Source organism: Mustela lutreola, chromosome 11, assembly GCF_030435805.1.
Source record: "Mustela lutreola isolate mMusLut2 chromosome 11, mMusLut2.pri, whole genome shotgun sequence".
Taxonomy (NCBI): Eukaryota; Metazoa; Chordata; class Mammalia; order Carnivora; family Mustelidae; genus Mustela; species Mustela lutreola.
Window position 1 is genome coordinate 19,406,005 of NC_081300.1, and position 15,309 is coordinate 19,421,313.

The window sequence follows — 15,309 nt, forward strand, 5'->3', positions numbered from 1 at the left end:
ATGGTTAACTAGTAATAGGATAAAACTCAGAGCAATCTAAGGAAATTATGTTATGATTCGAACCTAATAAATGGCGGCCTTTCTTCTGCTCTTCTCTTTAACCTACCTCTTGCTATTTTTTGTATGATCAGATTCTCTTTAACCAGTTCTTTGATTGTAACTAGAATGGTGTGTTCCTGTTCAAAAGTGCCATCTTCATTTATAAATTCACAGAATATGATCTTCAGGGAAGAAAAATGTAACTCAGCTTTGCATGGTTTACATAATGTGATAGTCTCATATTTACTATGTGGTTAACAAGAAATAACTGTTACCAACAAAAATCAGGGAATTTAAAAACAAGGAACATTTTGCTTGGGAGCCTATGTATATCTCTATATAAATACATATAGACATCTATAAACATCATCGATCCTACTCATATGCCCATGCCATATATATGTGGATGTGGGATGATGCTTGTTTTTATATATACAAGTCTATATTTATATAGCTGAAGAAGTGAAACATATTGCTTTTTATTTAAGTGACTCAGTGCGTTTATAGACAAGCTTTATTTTATAGCTCTTTATCAAGGCTGGGATGATTAAATATTACTAATGATTTGGTCTTCTGATAGTCAGAGTTTGATGGGTAAGTCGATTCCTAGAGGCATTCCTGTGATATCAGTCCCTTTACGTTGGGTAAAGAATCACTAGGAAAATTCTTATTCTTTGACAGAAATTAAAGTTTGCTTTAGGTAACTTGATATATTTGAATTATTCATTTATGACATTGCTTCCAATTTTTATGAGTGTGTTTGTAATTGGGGGGAGGGCCTTTAGGGGATGAGAAGGTGAAGGGATTAAGAGAGTCTCGTGAGCACTGAACTGTCAGTCCCCCTGGTGAATTGTAGAGGGAAGGAGTGAGGCCCCAAATTTCTATCTTTTCACAATTATTTAGTAAGCACAGTTCATACTTTATATTTTCTGTAGAGTATTTTTAACAGCTTGCCGTTGTAGTTGGGAAATGACACTTACCTGGATTTTCTCAGGTTCTTTATTTATGGCATCAGTGAGGACTGCTGCTAATTAGCTATAGAGGAGACAGTGAGGATACACATGTACTAAGCCGGAAAATTCCAAGAAGAATGCAAAGGCCCTAGAATGTCTTAGTGCAGAGACATGTGAACGGTATCTACAGTAGCACCATTCTGCCTTATGGATTTATAAAGGTGGGTTTGTTTTTTTTTTTTTTTTTTAGGTTCTGAAATAAAAAAGTATTCTCACATTTCTCAAATTTGCTTAAGTACCTCAGAGAGAGTTTTGGATCCCATGTGTTTTAAAGCTGTGTAATTGAGACAGTCGGAGTAGTAGTTTCTCAGCATGGAACCCATCTTAACTTTTTCAAGATGGAAGATCTTGTTGGGAAGCTTTGAAGTTGTTGATAATGTTGCGACTATAGTTTACTTTCACACCCATCCCCCTTGTGTGAAACTGTTGGAGCTCTGACTAGTGCCACTCTAATCTAATCGTATCATGTGCTGAGTTTGGGTTGAATGCTTGATATTGCATATTCGGATATGTGTAAATGGGTAATAATACAGGAAACTAAGTCTTCATTTTCAAGAACCTGTGGTGACATTTCTCTTTATTAAAATGTTGGATAATTGTCAGAAAATGCAGAACAAACAAGCTGAGGACCCTCACACTTTTTTCTTTATTCCCTCAAATTTGATAAACGTTAAAAACAAGATTTATCACAGCAAGTCCGTAATGACTATTAAACACTTTTTGTGTTACCAAATCAAATTTTGATTTTTGTCAAATGACCTACATCATGTTCACAATTTCCCTGTACTAATGCTCACCCTCACCCTTGCCAGCTTTGTGTCTTTCCATCTGCCTCTCCAGCTCGCTCCCCATCCTACTCTTTGCTCCAAGAGGCTAACCTTTAACAACTGTGCAATCTGACTCTTTCTCTCCGTCTTCTGGTTGGATGTGGCTAAAGGGAAGCCTCATCTTCCTCTTCACTTTGATTAGAGACTTTTTTTTTTTAATGACAATATATTGTTTTAGGCATAGATGGGATTAAACTAAAATTTACTGAGCATTTTCTGTGAATAGTTTCCATACTTTCAGACATGTCATGTTACAAAAAAAATTTAAGCAGACTTCAGTGGCTTCATTTGAAAGTCAGGGATACTGGAGCGTATGGGTGGCTCAGTTGGTTGGGTGGTCCTGTTCTTGATTTGAGCTCAGGTCCTTGTCTCAGGATTATGGGATTGAACCCAGAGTCTGCCTCCACACACACTCCCCCCACTACACACACACACACACACACACACACACACACACAAACACATACACACCATACACACACTGCACCACTATTCTATGGAAACTTCTATTAAAGCCAACTTGACTCTTTAAATCACCGTGCCTAATTTGCTTGTATCATTTATTATCTTTAACCTCCTCTTTCTGGGAAGGGGAGCTTCTCATGTTCCCCATGAGTCTTTTTCCCTTTATCTTCTGAATCACCAAACTCCCCTTTTCTCTTGGCATGCACACCAACTTTTGAGATGAGCTTCCACCTTTGTTTTGTTCTTTCTTTTACACAAACAAGTGTTTTCTTGTCACATTCTTTATGTACTCTACCACGACCTGGCTTTTTTCCACCACACTTCCCAGAAATTCCATAATAAGGTTTCCAGTGACATGTCAAGTTGATAGGCTTTGGCCTTTCTACTGCTTGACATCTTTAAAGACTTGTACTCCGGACCACGTAACTTCTTCCCTAAGTCTTACTGCCTTTCAAGACTCACTTATGGTCCACCACTTCTGGGGAGCATTTCTTAACACTGAGACTAATTTGGCTGCCCGTCCAGTTTATTGTCTTATCTTCCGGGGTCTATGCCATCGTAGTAGTTATCACAGGTGCTGAAGTGTTTTGTCTTGCTGATTGAACTATAGTTTATTTGAGGGTCAGAATCATGTCTTTCCATGGGTTTTATATTCTAAGTTCTCTTCCTACCTGGGACTATCTCACTTTTTCTCTCCCATCTACTTGCCTGCCTTTACTGGGTCCTTTAATTGTTGTTTGCTGAGCTCCTATTATTTATGTATACCATTACTTATGCCTGTTATTTATGCCATTCTTTATGCTAAGTGTTGGTGATACAGGGTTAATAAACAGGAGGTAACTGCTTTCTATGGGGTTTATAGTCTGCCTCTAAATTTAGGCACATTTTTAATCTTGTTCGGCTTGTTTTCATCCTTAGAAACATAACATTTGGGGCGCCTGGCTGGCTCAGTGGATTAAGCCTCTGCCTTCGGCTCAGGTCATGATCTCAGGGTCCTGGGATTGAGCCCCACATTGTTGGGGGGGGTTCTGCTCAGTGAGGAGCTTGCTTCTCTCTCTGCCTACCTCTCTGCCTACTTGTGATCTCTGTCAAATAAATAAATTAAAATCTTTAAAAAAACCACATAACATTTATAGGCATATATAGGGCAGGATGGATCAAATGATTACATTTATTAATTGATTAACATTGTGCCTGGCACATAATTAATATGCAATTAGCATTATATGTTAATGTTAAGAAATCTTATGTCACATATGCATTATGCATATATCAGATAATAAATGAATTATATCAATACATATAAATTGTGTTATCCTCTAAATGTTACAAATAAATTGTAAATAATACATCAGTTGCTTTGCACGTCAGTATATTTTCACATTTATCCCTTTTACAAAATCGTGTTTGTTTTTTTTTTTCTTTTGTTCATTTGCTGTTTTTTACTTACAAAAAGCTTCTGTCTATTAAAAATTCAGTGCTAAGGCTGTCTGGTGCAAAGTTCGCCATGGAATAGGCTTTCATCGTAATGAACCTGTTAAGAACCAGTTTTAGAGGGAGGTAGTAGCCACCATGTGTTTCCTTAAAAGTTTCCTGTTTTGTGACTTACTTGGATGAACTGCCATCACTTTCTTGGCTTCACTGGGTTAGTTTTCAGGTGTTCTGGTTGGCCGTGGGTACTGATTGGCATGGTACCGTGTGTGATCGTCTTGTGCGTGCATGCACACATATTTCCAAACACATGCTCAGTGACCTGGAGAAGACGTACCATGATATTCCTGTACCATGATATTCCTGTTGTTATGTCGTCACCGCAGGACGCCACCAGAAGAGTGAGGGAGAACGTCAGTATTCATTAATTTGGTGCAATCAGAGAACATTGACAAAGGGCCAAAGAAAGGGAAATCTGAGAAGAGCTGGAGGAGAGCAGAGAAATCTGGTGGTTTGCAGAATGATCTTTGATCTTTCAGAGGAGGAATACGTATCAACAGTTTATCTATGCGAAAGAATTTACATGCAAAGCAAGTGAAGAACATAGATCTTACTTATCTTTGTAGATTATAGTTTGGTCTTGGATAAAGGAAAAGCCAGGCATCTATAAAAGGGGATTTACATGTTTATGCTAACTCAATTAGCATTAACAGGGGCTACCAAAGATGCTGGCTGCCTAGCCTCAAACTTACATGCATACAGAGTTTCTAAGACAATAAAGAGATTTTCAAAAATGTTACATAAAGAAGAATTATCAAACATGTGGCTCTGTTTTAAAATTTAAAAAAATTGTGTTCTGAAATATTACTTCTGGAATAAGTAGGGTTTTTTTTTTAATAGAAGAAGACAGAATTGTATCTTACAGCCATTAAAGCTTATTGCATTTTTTCCAAATTTATAGTCGAATGTCATGCAAATGTTCTTTAACAAACTGAAGGATGCGTTTGTAGTCTAAATGGTAGCTTTGAGAATAGTTAGTTAGATATTTATGGAAAAATTTTAAGAAGCAATGTTGAATTTAAAATTATTCAAAAATAGATATTGGTTCGGAAAACTAGACTCCTTCACTATTTGGTGATGTAGATTCTGACTCATTCACACAGACATTGTGGTACCTAAAGTGTTGCAAAATTGGACATTTATATGGAGATGGGCTATTGGTTAAAAAAAAAAAAAAACAGGCTGAGGGCTGGGAAGGATAAGGAATGAGTACAGTTTTTAAAAAATGAGCTCTTTGTCTTATATCCTTCATCATGCCTAGCTCTCAGAGAGGTTTTGTCCAGTGAGAATAAAGAGCCCATGGGAATTACCCAGGAATCACCCTCCACTAAAAGGGATAGTTTTACTTCAGTGAGCAAGGGTGGGACCAGAAGTCTGCAATAGTCAATGCTGCTTTTTTTCTCCTCCTCCTGCCAGGTGAATATTTGCATATTTAGAATGCTGACTCATTGAGGGAATCACAGCCTTGCTGAAATCCATAAGGTGATGCCTCTTTATCCTCTGTTAGGGGTTTTATCTAACATGAGGGCAGCAGTTAGATTGCAGGGGTCTGTTCCCCGTTTACCCACTGGCCTGATGCTCAAGGCCAGTTGCCTTTCCCCGCTATCATCTTGCTGATTATACTCACTCCGGCCCTCAAGCCCTTATCTGCTGTTGAAATCTTACTAGTTATTCAAAGCCATGCCAATGCCTCCTCTAGACATGATCTTTCTCATCTGTGAACTTTTATAGTGTTTATTGTATCTGTTATGACACTTACTACATTTCCTTTTAATTATTCTTTTCACTTTTTATTTGAAAAAAATTTCAATGCCTATAAAATAAAGATTAGTAGAATAAACTCCCATGTATTCCTCGGATAGCTACCACAATTATCAACATTCTGCCATTTTTTAAAATCACCTATATGTCCCATTTCCCACTCCACTTGATTTTAATTAATTTTGAATAATAGATTACGATATCCTTAAAGTCAGGGACCAAATACACATATGTATATATACAGTACACACTATACTATGTAGTTTATATTAATAAACATAGTATATAGTATGTCATGTATACTAATATATATACTACAGTATGTGGGGTATACTAATGTATACATTATTCAATTTTGTTCTGATCATAAATATATCCTCATTGTAGAGATATGCAAAGTTAATATTTGGAAGACTGTGTACATTCCAGTCTTTGTCTTAAAAAACTTAATATGAAATTTCTATGTTGCTTTTAAAAAAATATTTATTTATTTATTTGACAGACAGGGATCACAAGTAGGCAGAGAGGCAGGCAGAGAGAGAGAGAGAGAGGAGGAGGAGGAGGAAGCAGGCTCCCCGCTGAGCAGAGAGCCTGATGTGGGGCTCAATCCCAGCACCCTGGGATCATGACCTGAGCCAACGGCAGAGGCTTTAACCGAGTCGGCCACCCAGGCGCCCCTCTATGTTGCTTTTTAACTGAATATTTTACTATGAGCATTTTTTGGTATCCTTGAGTCTTTTTGAAAACATGATCTTTTAAAGGCAGCATACTATTCCATTATATATAGGTCTTCCATAATTTAAAGTTTCTTACTGTCGACCATAGTCTTGAACATACTTGTACATAAATACTTGTTCTCATTTGCAGAGGTATTGTTAGGATAGTTTCCTAGGGAATTGTTAGGTGAAAGGCTCTTCACGTAGCTTGCCAAACTGTTATCCAGAAAAAACTGTGCCAATTTGCATTACTTTTATCTTATTAACTTGGTAGTTGAAAAATGGCGTCTGATTGTGTTCTTTTTTAAAAAATGGCATTTTTCTGGGTTATTAGTGATATTGGGCATGTTTCATGTTCAGAATTCTTATTTTATAAGCTAAATAAGGTGTTACCTAAAATTGCGGTAAATGGTACATGCCGTTTAGTGCTTTGCAGCAATGATCAATTATTTTTAGTATTTCACAAATTAGCTTTTGCTGTCTTTGAACTAGAATGTCTCTCTAAGTGCAAATTATGTTAGTTGAGAGTTGGTCTTATTTTATTTTTTGAATATTATTTTTCAAAATTGTCACTGTAATTTTCCCTTTACATCATATAACTTTATTGAGAAATGTAATTTTATCTGGAATTCTTCAGGTTAGGCAAAAATTCTTTGTCCAAGAAATATGCTCTCTGGTCTTGCTAAAATTGTAGGTTTTTTAAAAAAATCATTTATTTACGTACAAATTTTAAATCAGTCATTGTATTCTACTGAATTTAGAGTACATTTAAACTTATTCTGGAATGAGTTTAGAGCTCTGTTTTTAAAGCGCTTAGTGCAATTTGTATATCCAGTAAAATTAAAGGTGCCATTTTCAAAACTGAGTTTTTGCATGCTAAGATTGTTCTTTTGCTGTATGAAATTTCCAAACCCCAGCACAGGAACTGAATGGAAACACTTACATTAATAAACTATTGTAGGTAAATATCTTGAGTTTCAGGAAAAAAGCAGAGAAGGCTATTGGGGTTGTTTTATTACCTTGCTCTAGGTTGTAAATCCAAAAGTAAAACTACCCTTTTATTAAAATCTCCTGTCCTTAGTTACTTCTAAACAAATCATACCTTGCCTGAGCTATGTTCAAATATGTTGCAAACCAATTTACTGTGTTGCATTGAAAAATAGTATTAAAAATATATGTGTTATGTGGAGGGGACACTCCACAGATCTACCCAGACATCAACAGGATATTATTGCCCCAAAGAAATGACGACAGTTTGCCAGCTTGATGCTTAGAGGAAGGAAATTTACAAACATCTCCAAGAGAGGCATGTTGAACGGTTGAAGGAAATGAGGCACGTCCTGCTTTTATTGTGCTTATTGGAGTGGGATTCCCAGAAGACTGAACAAGGCTGTCCTGAGACCTCTGTTTGGCAAAGATCGTGTTGACTCATATTTTATTTTTGTTTCGGTAAAGGTCTGCTATTGTTCCCATTTCTAATGTAGCTCATAAACACACAGCCAATATCATTTCCCCTTCTTTGGACTGATGTATACAAATAAATGAAATTCTACCGTCATCATTAGCTTGTATTCTGTTTCCATGAAGCAAAGAGTAACACGGTGGTCTCCGTGTAAGAAAGACCCTTTAAATAGAGAACTTCGAAAGTTCGTGAACTTCTATTTTAGAGTTTTAATCACCAGATATGTTGGGGGAATTTATTACTTCCTATTCATATGGCAGAGGAGAGCAGAGGTAAATATTTACCTACCTTGTATTTTGAAAGCTTAGCTTTGTTGGAAAAGTTTGATTTGTTGACTTCTGAATCCTCTACTTAAAAGTTGAATCACTGGACATTTTTAACTGTGATAGTTAGAAAGACTTCTAGTTTGAAATGCCTGGTTTTGAAACTCAGACTCATGTCATCCTTTGATGTTTTTAAATTTTTCTATCAACTTGTACACCTGTATCTGAGAAAGTAGTGGGAAATATTATAAACATTTCTGCTTTTTAAAATCTAACTTTTTTCGTTGTATCTCTCAAAATGCAGATGAGTGTCATAACTCTTTAGACAGAGAAATACCCCATGGAAGTTTTCCTCGGTCTTCTGGAGTGACTCAATCAGGCTGAGGGCAGACTGAGGGCTATATCTGGAGTTTGGGTTATGAATTTGTACCCTTAGCTTTGAGTCAGAAGATGTGGTTACTCTCAGTCTTATTCATTGAGTGACATTGCATAGACCCTCAGGGGAGACTTGGCTTTTGTTTAGAAGAAATTTAAAGGAGAAAAACATGCAAAAGAAAAATAGTGTGAGAAAGCAGAAGGCTAGTGTTTGTTACCAATCTGGTTTTGCTTTCATTTCTCTTAGTTATCCCTTAGGGTTATTGCTTTAGATAAATTTCCCAGTCATTTTAATGTATGGAAAATTCCAAAGAAGGGTATCATTTCAACTCTTCAAAGGTATGTTTCAGGGGGAAGATAGGAACTGATCCCTGAAGGAATTTCCCTGGCTGGAGTCCTAACATTTTAAGTTCCTGTGATTTTCACCCTCTTTCCCTTTTATTTTTGGCTCAGACCCCCCGGTAATGTCTGATTAATAGGATTCCAATGAGAGACAGGTTTGGGTGATATGTAAGGGTCTAAGGTGCTTCTGAATCAGGATTTTGAGGAGCGATGTTAAGGTAGAGGTAACTCTCTATTGTCTTAGTGCAAAAGGACAGAGGATTTGGGGATACTTACTTTGGGTATCACTTTAAGCAATTAGAGATTTGCCTCTGATGACCTGGATGGTCTTTATATTATTTGTTGGGGGGAGTCATTCCCTCAGCCTTCCAGTTTCTAAAAGAACTCAGTTTGGTTTATAATCTTGAGGGCTTCTTTCGCACACTAGGTTGTCAGGGAACATCAAGTATTTTCTGAGTAGTTTTCTACACTTTGAATTAAGGCTATAAAAATAAGAAGTAGTACCAGCCTGTGCACGGAGTATGTGTGTATGGGGATGTGTGTATGTACACGTATATGCTTTTCGTTGCGGACTTGCTTGCTTTTAGGTAAGTATAATTGTAGCAGAGAGTAACCTAGGTAATATCAAGCAAGGCTTTGGAGATCTTAGTTCTATAGTAATATGATTTTAAAAACTGTGCTGTGTCTAACATTGCTTCACAAAATCCACAATAACTTGGGTATAGTAAATTGACAGTCCCTTTTAAAAAAAAAATATTTATTTCACAGACAGATATCACAAGTAGGTAGAGGCAGGTGGGCGGGGCGGGGCGGGGGGGGGGGGGAGGGAGAGGCAAGCTCCCTGCTGAGTAGAGAGCCCCGTGCAGGGCTCCATCCCAGGACTCTGGGATCATGAGCTGAGCTGAAGGCAGAGGCTTTAACCCACTGAGCCACCCAGGCGCCCCTTGACAGTCCCACAGTCCCTTCTTAATGTTCCTTGAATACTTATAGAAGTAAGACACATATAGACACACTTTAATTCTGATTAATCTAATTTTTGGTGTGAAATATTCAAAGGTCAGCAACTGGAACTCAGAAATGGAGTATTTTTCTTGTTTAAAATGCATTAAGATTTAATAGCATGCAGACACTCTTACTGCAATTTTTGAGGGAAGATTTACTCTGAGGTTTACTCCAGATCATCTGTTTTAACAGTTAATCAAAATACAATTCAAGTTTGGTTTGGTTTTTTAAAACTCGGCACATAATTTTTAAAAAGTAAGCAGATTTCTCCCATAAGTTGTGAAGATTTTTGTAGCATGGCAATTTTGTTACTCGTCGATTGTTACTGTGTTCTCAGGAATAAGAAGGTATGAGCAGCAACAATACTTACTGTGTACGTTTCTGGACTTACTGTGTACGTTTCTGGTATTTAAAAATGAAACCTGAAGTGTTCAGTGGGAAGGGCGAGCTTCAAATCTCAGCTCTACCACTTCTACCTGGAAGCTGAACAACACAATTACTTAATTTCTCTGTAAAACGAGGGTATTACAAGTACCTACTTCATCAGCTGGTGAGAGTTAAGTTAGTTAATACACTGAAAGCATTTAAAACAGTGTTTAACTCACAGTAACTTCTCAACACGTGTATTCAAGATCTTATCAGGATCAAATTTAGAGAGGAAAAACTTAATGGGGCCGTTTCTCAGTTATTAGTAATTCTCATTACATTTGAAAATTCAGTGAAATACTGACATTCGGAAATGATTCTCTCCCATGCTGGCAGTAGAATTGCTGTATCTTTGTGCACATGTGTATCGTAATGTGCATTGTTCTAGCTGATGTTTTTCCATTGGACATTTGGCTTCATCTTACAGAAGGAAAACAACGTTTTTAGAATCTGGATGCTACCAGAGGATTCTAATTTTTTTTTTTTTTTTTTAATCCAAATGCTGATTCTACCTGGGAATTGGGAGGTGGTGGCCACAGCTCTTTCTGGGTTTGTTGAAGTTCTACTTATGAGAAAGTAGCTGAATCCTTTCTGCCAAGAGAGGAAGTGCTGTTTTATTACAGAATCACGTGGGTTGACGATCATTGAACCAGAGAGAAAAACTGCTGCTGTTCGATGTCCATTACAAGTGATCAGTCTTTCTAGATCTGGAACAATGATTTAAAAAAAAAAAATGACCCCGTCTTTAAGTAAAACTGAGATTTAAGGGTTTAGCTTCAGAATCTCCAGGCTTTAAAATGGGAGGAACAAGCTTTCCAGGTTCTAGCCCACTCTTTCACTTCACCGATCAAGAAGCCTGGGTGTCTCTATGGGGTTTCCGCGTTGGACTGACAACTCTAGCCCTCAGACCAGCTGAATCCAGGCCTGGAGTTCCTTCCGTGTGAACGCGCTTTGTTTTCTCCCCTCGCCCCACTCACACTTTCATGAAATAAACCTACTCTCTTACCATTGTCGTAGTTAAGCACAGAGACTAGATCTGTACGTTCTGGATTTCGAAATTGGTTTCCCATGTCATAGTGACTTGCTCTAGCAGCTGTCTCTCAGTTTCCTTATCTGTGCTGCAATGGTAATAATTTTATAGAATTACTGTGAGGATTAAATAAGTTATTTCTGGTCAGTTGCTTACAAGAATACTTGGCATACGTGTAAGCTATAATAATAGTTATCGCATTATTAATGATTATATAATAATTATTTTACTATTAGCGATAATATATTGTCTGTAGACACTTTAGCTAGCTTTCAAGATCGAACAGACTACAATAAAAAGGTGGCTTTGTAGGGGAGAGAACTGCACGGATATCTAGTGAAATCGGGGCCATAAATCATTGAACATCTTGCTTCATTTTTGTGTGAGTTATTTGGATTGACTAAGTGCTCTGGGTACCGGGCTGGGTTACCATCTGCTGTGTTTTGCCTCCATAGGTCCGGCTTGTTCTCCTAGGGAATGGCGAGGTAGAAAAAAATGCCAATAACCTAACTCCAAAACGTATCCTAACTGTCTTGTTCACATTTATAGGACAGTTTTATTGCTGTAGGTAAGACGGATAACTGGGCATTATTCCAACATCTTGGCAGTTTTCCTTTTTCAAGGTACTAATATTAGGATTAGTGTGTCGTTTTAAAGCCATTGCCTTTCTGCACCTTATAATTGCTTGTTCTGGAGGGAGGCTCGGAAGATTTGAATTAGGGTTTTTCTGCCAACTATGGGAAGGGAGGTCTATTTTATTTCAATACTTTGCTTCGTTTTTGAAGTTGGTACCATGGTTCGTTTTACCAATAGAACAAGTCAGAGGCTGTGTGGATAAGCTGTTTGTGTATAGGGTAGATGCAGACGGAGGCAGTGAGGACCCATGAGCGAGAAGGGTATAGCTCTGTCCGTTGATTTTGTGTGTGTGTGTGCGCTTCTGTTTGTTTTGGTCTTGGTATCAAATGTTCAGCAGTGCACTGATTTGTCTCATCTGTTATGTTTCTTTTTTTAAAAATTATTTTCTAGATTTTCTTTAATGTCATCTATTTTAATAATGAAATAACAAGTTTGTCCAAATTGAATACCATCAACAATGTTAATTGCTTCAAAAAATGGGAACGCAAATTGCATGGCATCAAATCTCTATAGATTAGTCTATTTTATTTTATTCTTACTTAGACATAATTGGCACATAACATTGTACTAGTTTTAGATGTACAACATAATGATTTGATGTGTGTGTATTGTGAAATGATCACCACAGTCATTTTACTTAACACCCATCACTTCGTGTAGTTATGGGTGTTTTCTTCCCCCATGTGTTGAGAACTTTTAAGATCTACTCTCTTAGCAGCTTTCAGATATACAGGACAGTATTGTTAACTGTTGTCACCATGCTGGACACTGTGTCCTCAGGACTTACTTATCTTATAACTGGAAGTTTCTACCTTTCTCCCCCCCGCAAAGATTTATTTATTTATTTGAGATAGAGAGTAAATGAGAGCAGGAGAGCCGACAGGTCAGAGGGAGAAACCAACTCCCCGCCACACAGGGAGCCTGATGTGGGACTCGATCCTGGGACTCCAGGATCATGACCTGAGCTGAAGGCAGTTGCTAAACCAACTGAGCCACCCCGGTGCCCACGTTTGTACTTTTTGACTTTATTTTTGATATCAGTACCAATGTTGGAGGGGGTGGGTAGAGTGATTTGCCTCATCTATTATGTTTCTTTAAATCAAAGCCTGGATGGATTAAGAAGTTTCAGTTGTTTATAAAAAAAATCATGTCCTCTAAAGTATTGAAGAACATAGTGTTTGCATTTACCAGCATATTGTAACTAGTGATGGAAATGCTTTGCTATTTTACTCAAATACTGGTAGCATTTCTACTTTTTCTAAGAGAACCTGGTGCTACCATAGGTATTAGTAAGTAGCTCTTCACATGTAGGGACATAATTAGTCCTTCTGAATTCATACAATACTTTTCTTCTGATCTTTTCTTACGGAGTTAGAAAAAAGTTTTTACCTCATATTATTGTTCTTCAAGGGAGTGAATAGGATATGGTGGGGAAAAAAAAAAAAAAAACATGCACACTGTATTTAGGCCTGGTCATGAACTTCAACTTTTGTGATCACTTATTTATAGAACCTTGGGCAAAATTTAATATAAGTTCTTCCAGAGGCTTAGTTTCCATCTTCATGTAATTGTTATAAAGACTCAAAGAGATAAGCTTGGTTTAGTTCCCATACACGTGCAACAAATGTGAGGTCCCTTTTCTTATCTTTTTTACAGACTCCGTGAGAGGAGCATTTATAGATTCAAACATATTCTTGACAGTGGCCATGCTACCTAAGAGTTGCTGCGCAAGTGTTATGGAATGAACACATGTAGAAGAGCAGAGGGGAGAAAAGTCCATGAAGGGAATTAGATTAGATTTCAAGGAAAAGTTGGCTATTCCATTTCCTGTTCTCTGCTAACATGTTGCTAAGTCTATAGGACCTTATTGCTACTGTTGCTGAAAGTAACGGAGTTTCCCAGCAATGTTCTAGAATGGAACTAGAATTCTGTAATTTGACATGAAAATTGTGGTGCCTGAGCTGGTTATCTTCTGAGTGTTTATGGAAGTTATGAATCAGGGTTAGCGCCTCATTTTTGGAGACCACCAGGAGCTCTCCCAGAGATCTGGGTACTATTGCTGATACTGACAAGCTACCCTTTGGAAGCCCAGTTGACTCATCCATGTCATACATTGGCCAATGTCTGTTCTATCCTTTTTTGAGAACGAAGGAATGATATGTGAACATTATGTTCACAGTGTAGAAAAAGGTTGGTGATGGCGATCCTGATAATGATGATGATATTGATGATTATGGTACCAAAGTATAGAAAATTCATGCCTTTCTAGCTTGGAATTTCCACGATTGCAGGGTGATAAAAATTTTCTGTTTTTGATGCTCATTGCATTTTATCCAACTAGGAAATGGGCCTTTAAAATTTGACACAAATAACTAAATTATTTTCTTTTGTTGGTGAAGATTACTTTAATTTCAGAGGCATATCTGGTTAAGATCACCTCACATGAGGATTCTCAAAATCATACCGTGCCTCACTAGTAACTAAAGTGGTTTAAATAAAAGACATTCAGAATGAATAAGGGTAAATCAGAGGTAATTAATATCTATTGGTAAGGAGTTGGCACATACAAAGTGTCAACAGTAGACATTTTTTAGAAATTGAAATGTTACCATGGAATCACTGTAAAGTTGAATATCTGAAGATACCTACTTTCAAGCTGTTAAGATGAAGTTAATATTCATTTTATGTCCCGTGCTTGAAACCTCTCATGCTCTGGAATTTTCCTGTCTATTAAGAAATAGCTTTAGAAAAAAAAAATTAGTCAATGCCTTAACTTGCATGTAAGTTCTTTTCCTTGACTTGTACGTGAGTCGTGTCGTCTTTGTAAAAAGTATGATGAGGTGGCATATACTTACTATTATAATACCATTGGTTAAAGTTTCAAAGTCAGAGTTTCGTGTTTACATTTTCCCTATATTGTCTGATTTTGTAGTCCCTGCTTTTAAGTGGTGTCCCAAAATAGCAACAAAAGAATAAACAGTGAGTTGGGTGTATTAGGTCTGTGTGATCTGTTTACTGAGCTCCTTTATCTGGTTACCAAGGATGGGCTAAACTTCTAACCCAAGATTCCTTTATTGTGCTATACTGTCCTTTAAATGGCATGAAAAACAATAAAATAATTTCAAGGTGCTAGTGGGGAAAATCTCTAGGGGACACCCAACAGATAAGTTTAAGGACTTTAGATATCCAAATAGAGTCAAAACTAGAATTGGTTGGTTACTGAATTCCGTGGCTTTAGATTTAAGGACATAAGGTGTTGGAGGAGGATCCTGGTGAAAATCTGTCATCTAACTCCTTTTCTCCACAATGAAAAAAATGGGGAAAAAAGTATAGACACAAGGAAACATTATAATTAGTATATCTGTTTTGTTTTTTTTTCTTTTTCTTTTCTTTTTTTTTTTTTCCTTTTCACTTAGGGGATTTCAAATTCATATGAGAATTGCTGAAGGACACAATTAAGT

At 37.2% G+C, this 15,309-nt stretch overlaps 1 protein-coding gene across 13 annotated transcripts in view; it reads left to right on the top strand.

Annotated features, from left to right (window-relative positions):
- The window catches only part of TCF4 (transcription factor 4), a 352,222-nt gene that overhangs the window by 65,361 nt on the left and 271,552 nt on the right, over positions 1-15,309 (top strand). The window contains exon 1 of one of the 13 annotated variants that reach the window (XM_059139412.1): positions 7,910-8,046. The exons of the other annotated variants lie outside the window; for them this stretch is intronic. Coding sequence (XP_058995395.1) covers positions 8,028-8,046 — 19 coding nt within the window. The 5' untranslated portion in view covers positions 7,910-8,027. Of the gene's footprint in view, positions 1-7,909; positions 8,047-15,309 lie in introns of those variants that run through there. 13 annotated transcript variants of the gene reach the window in all.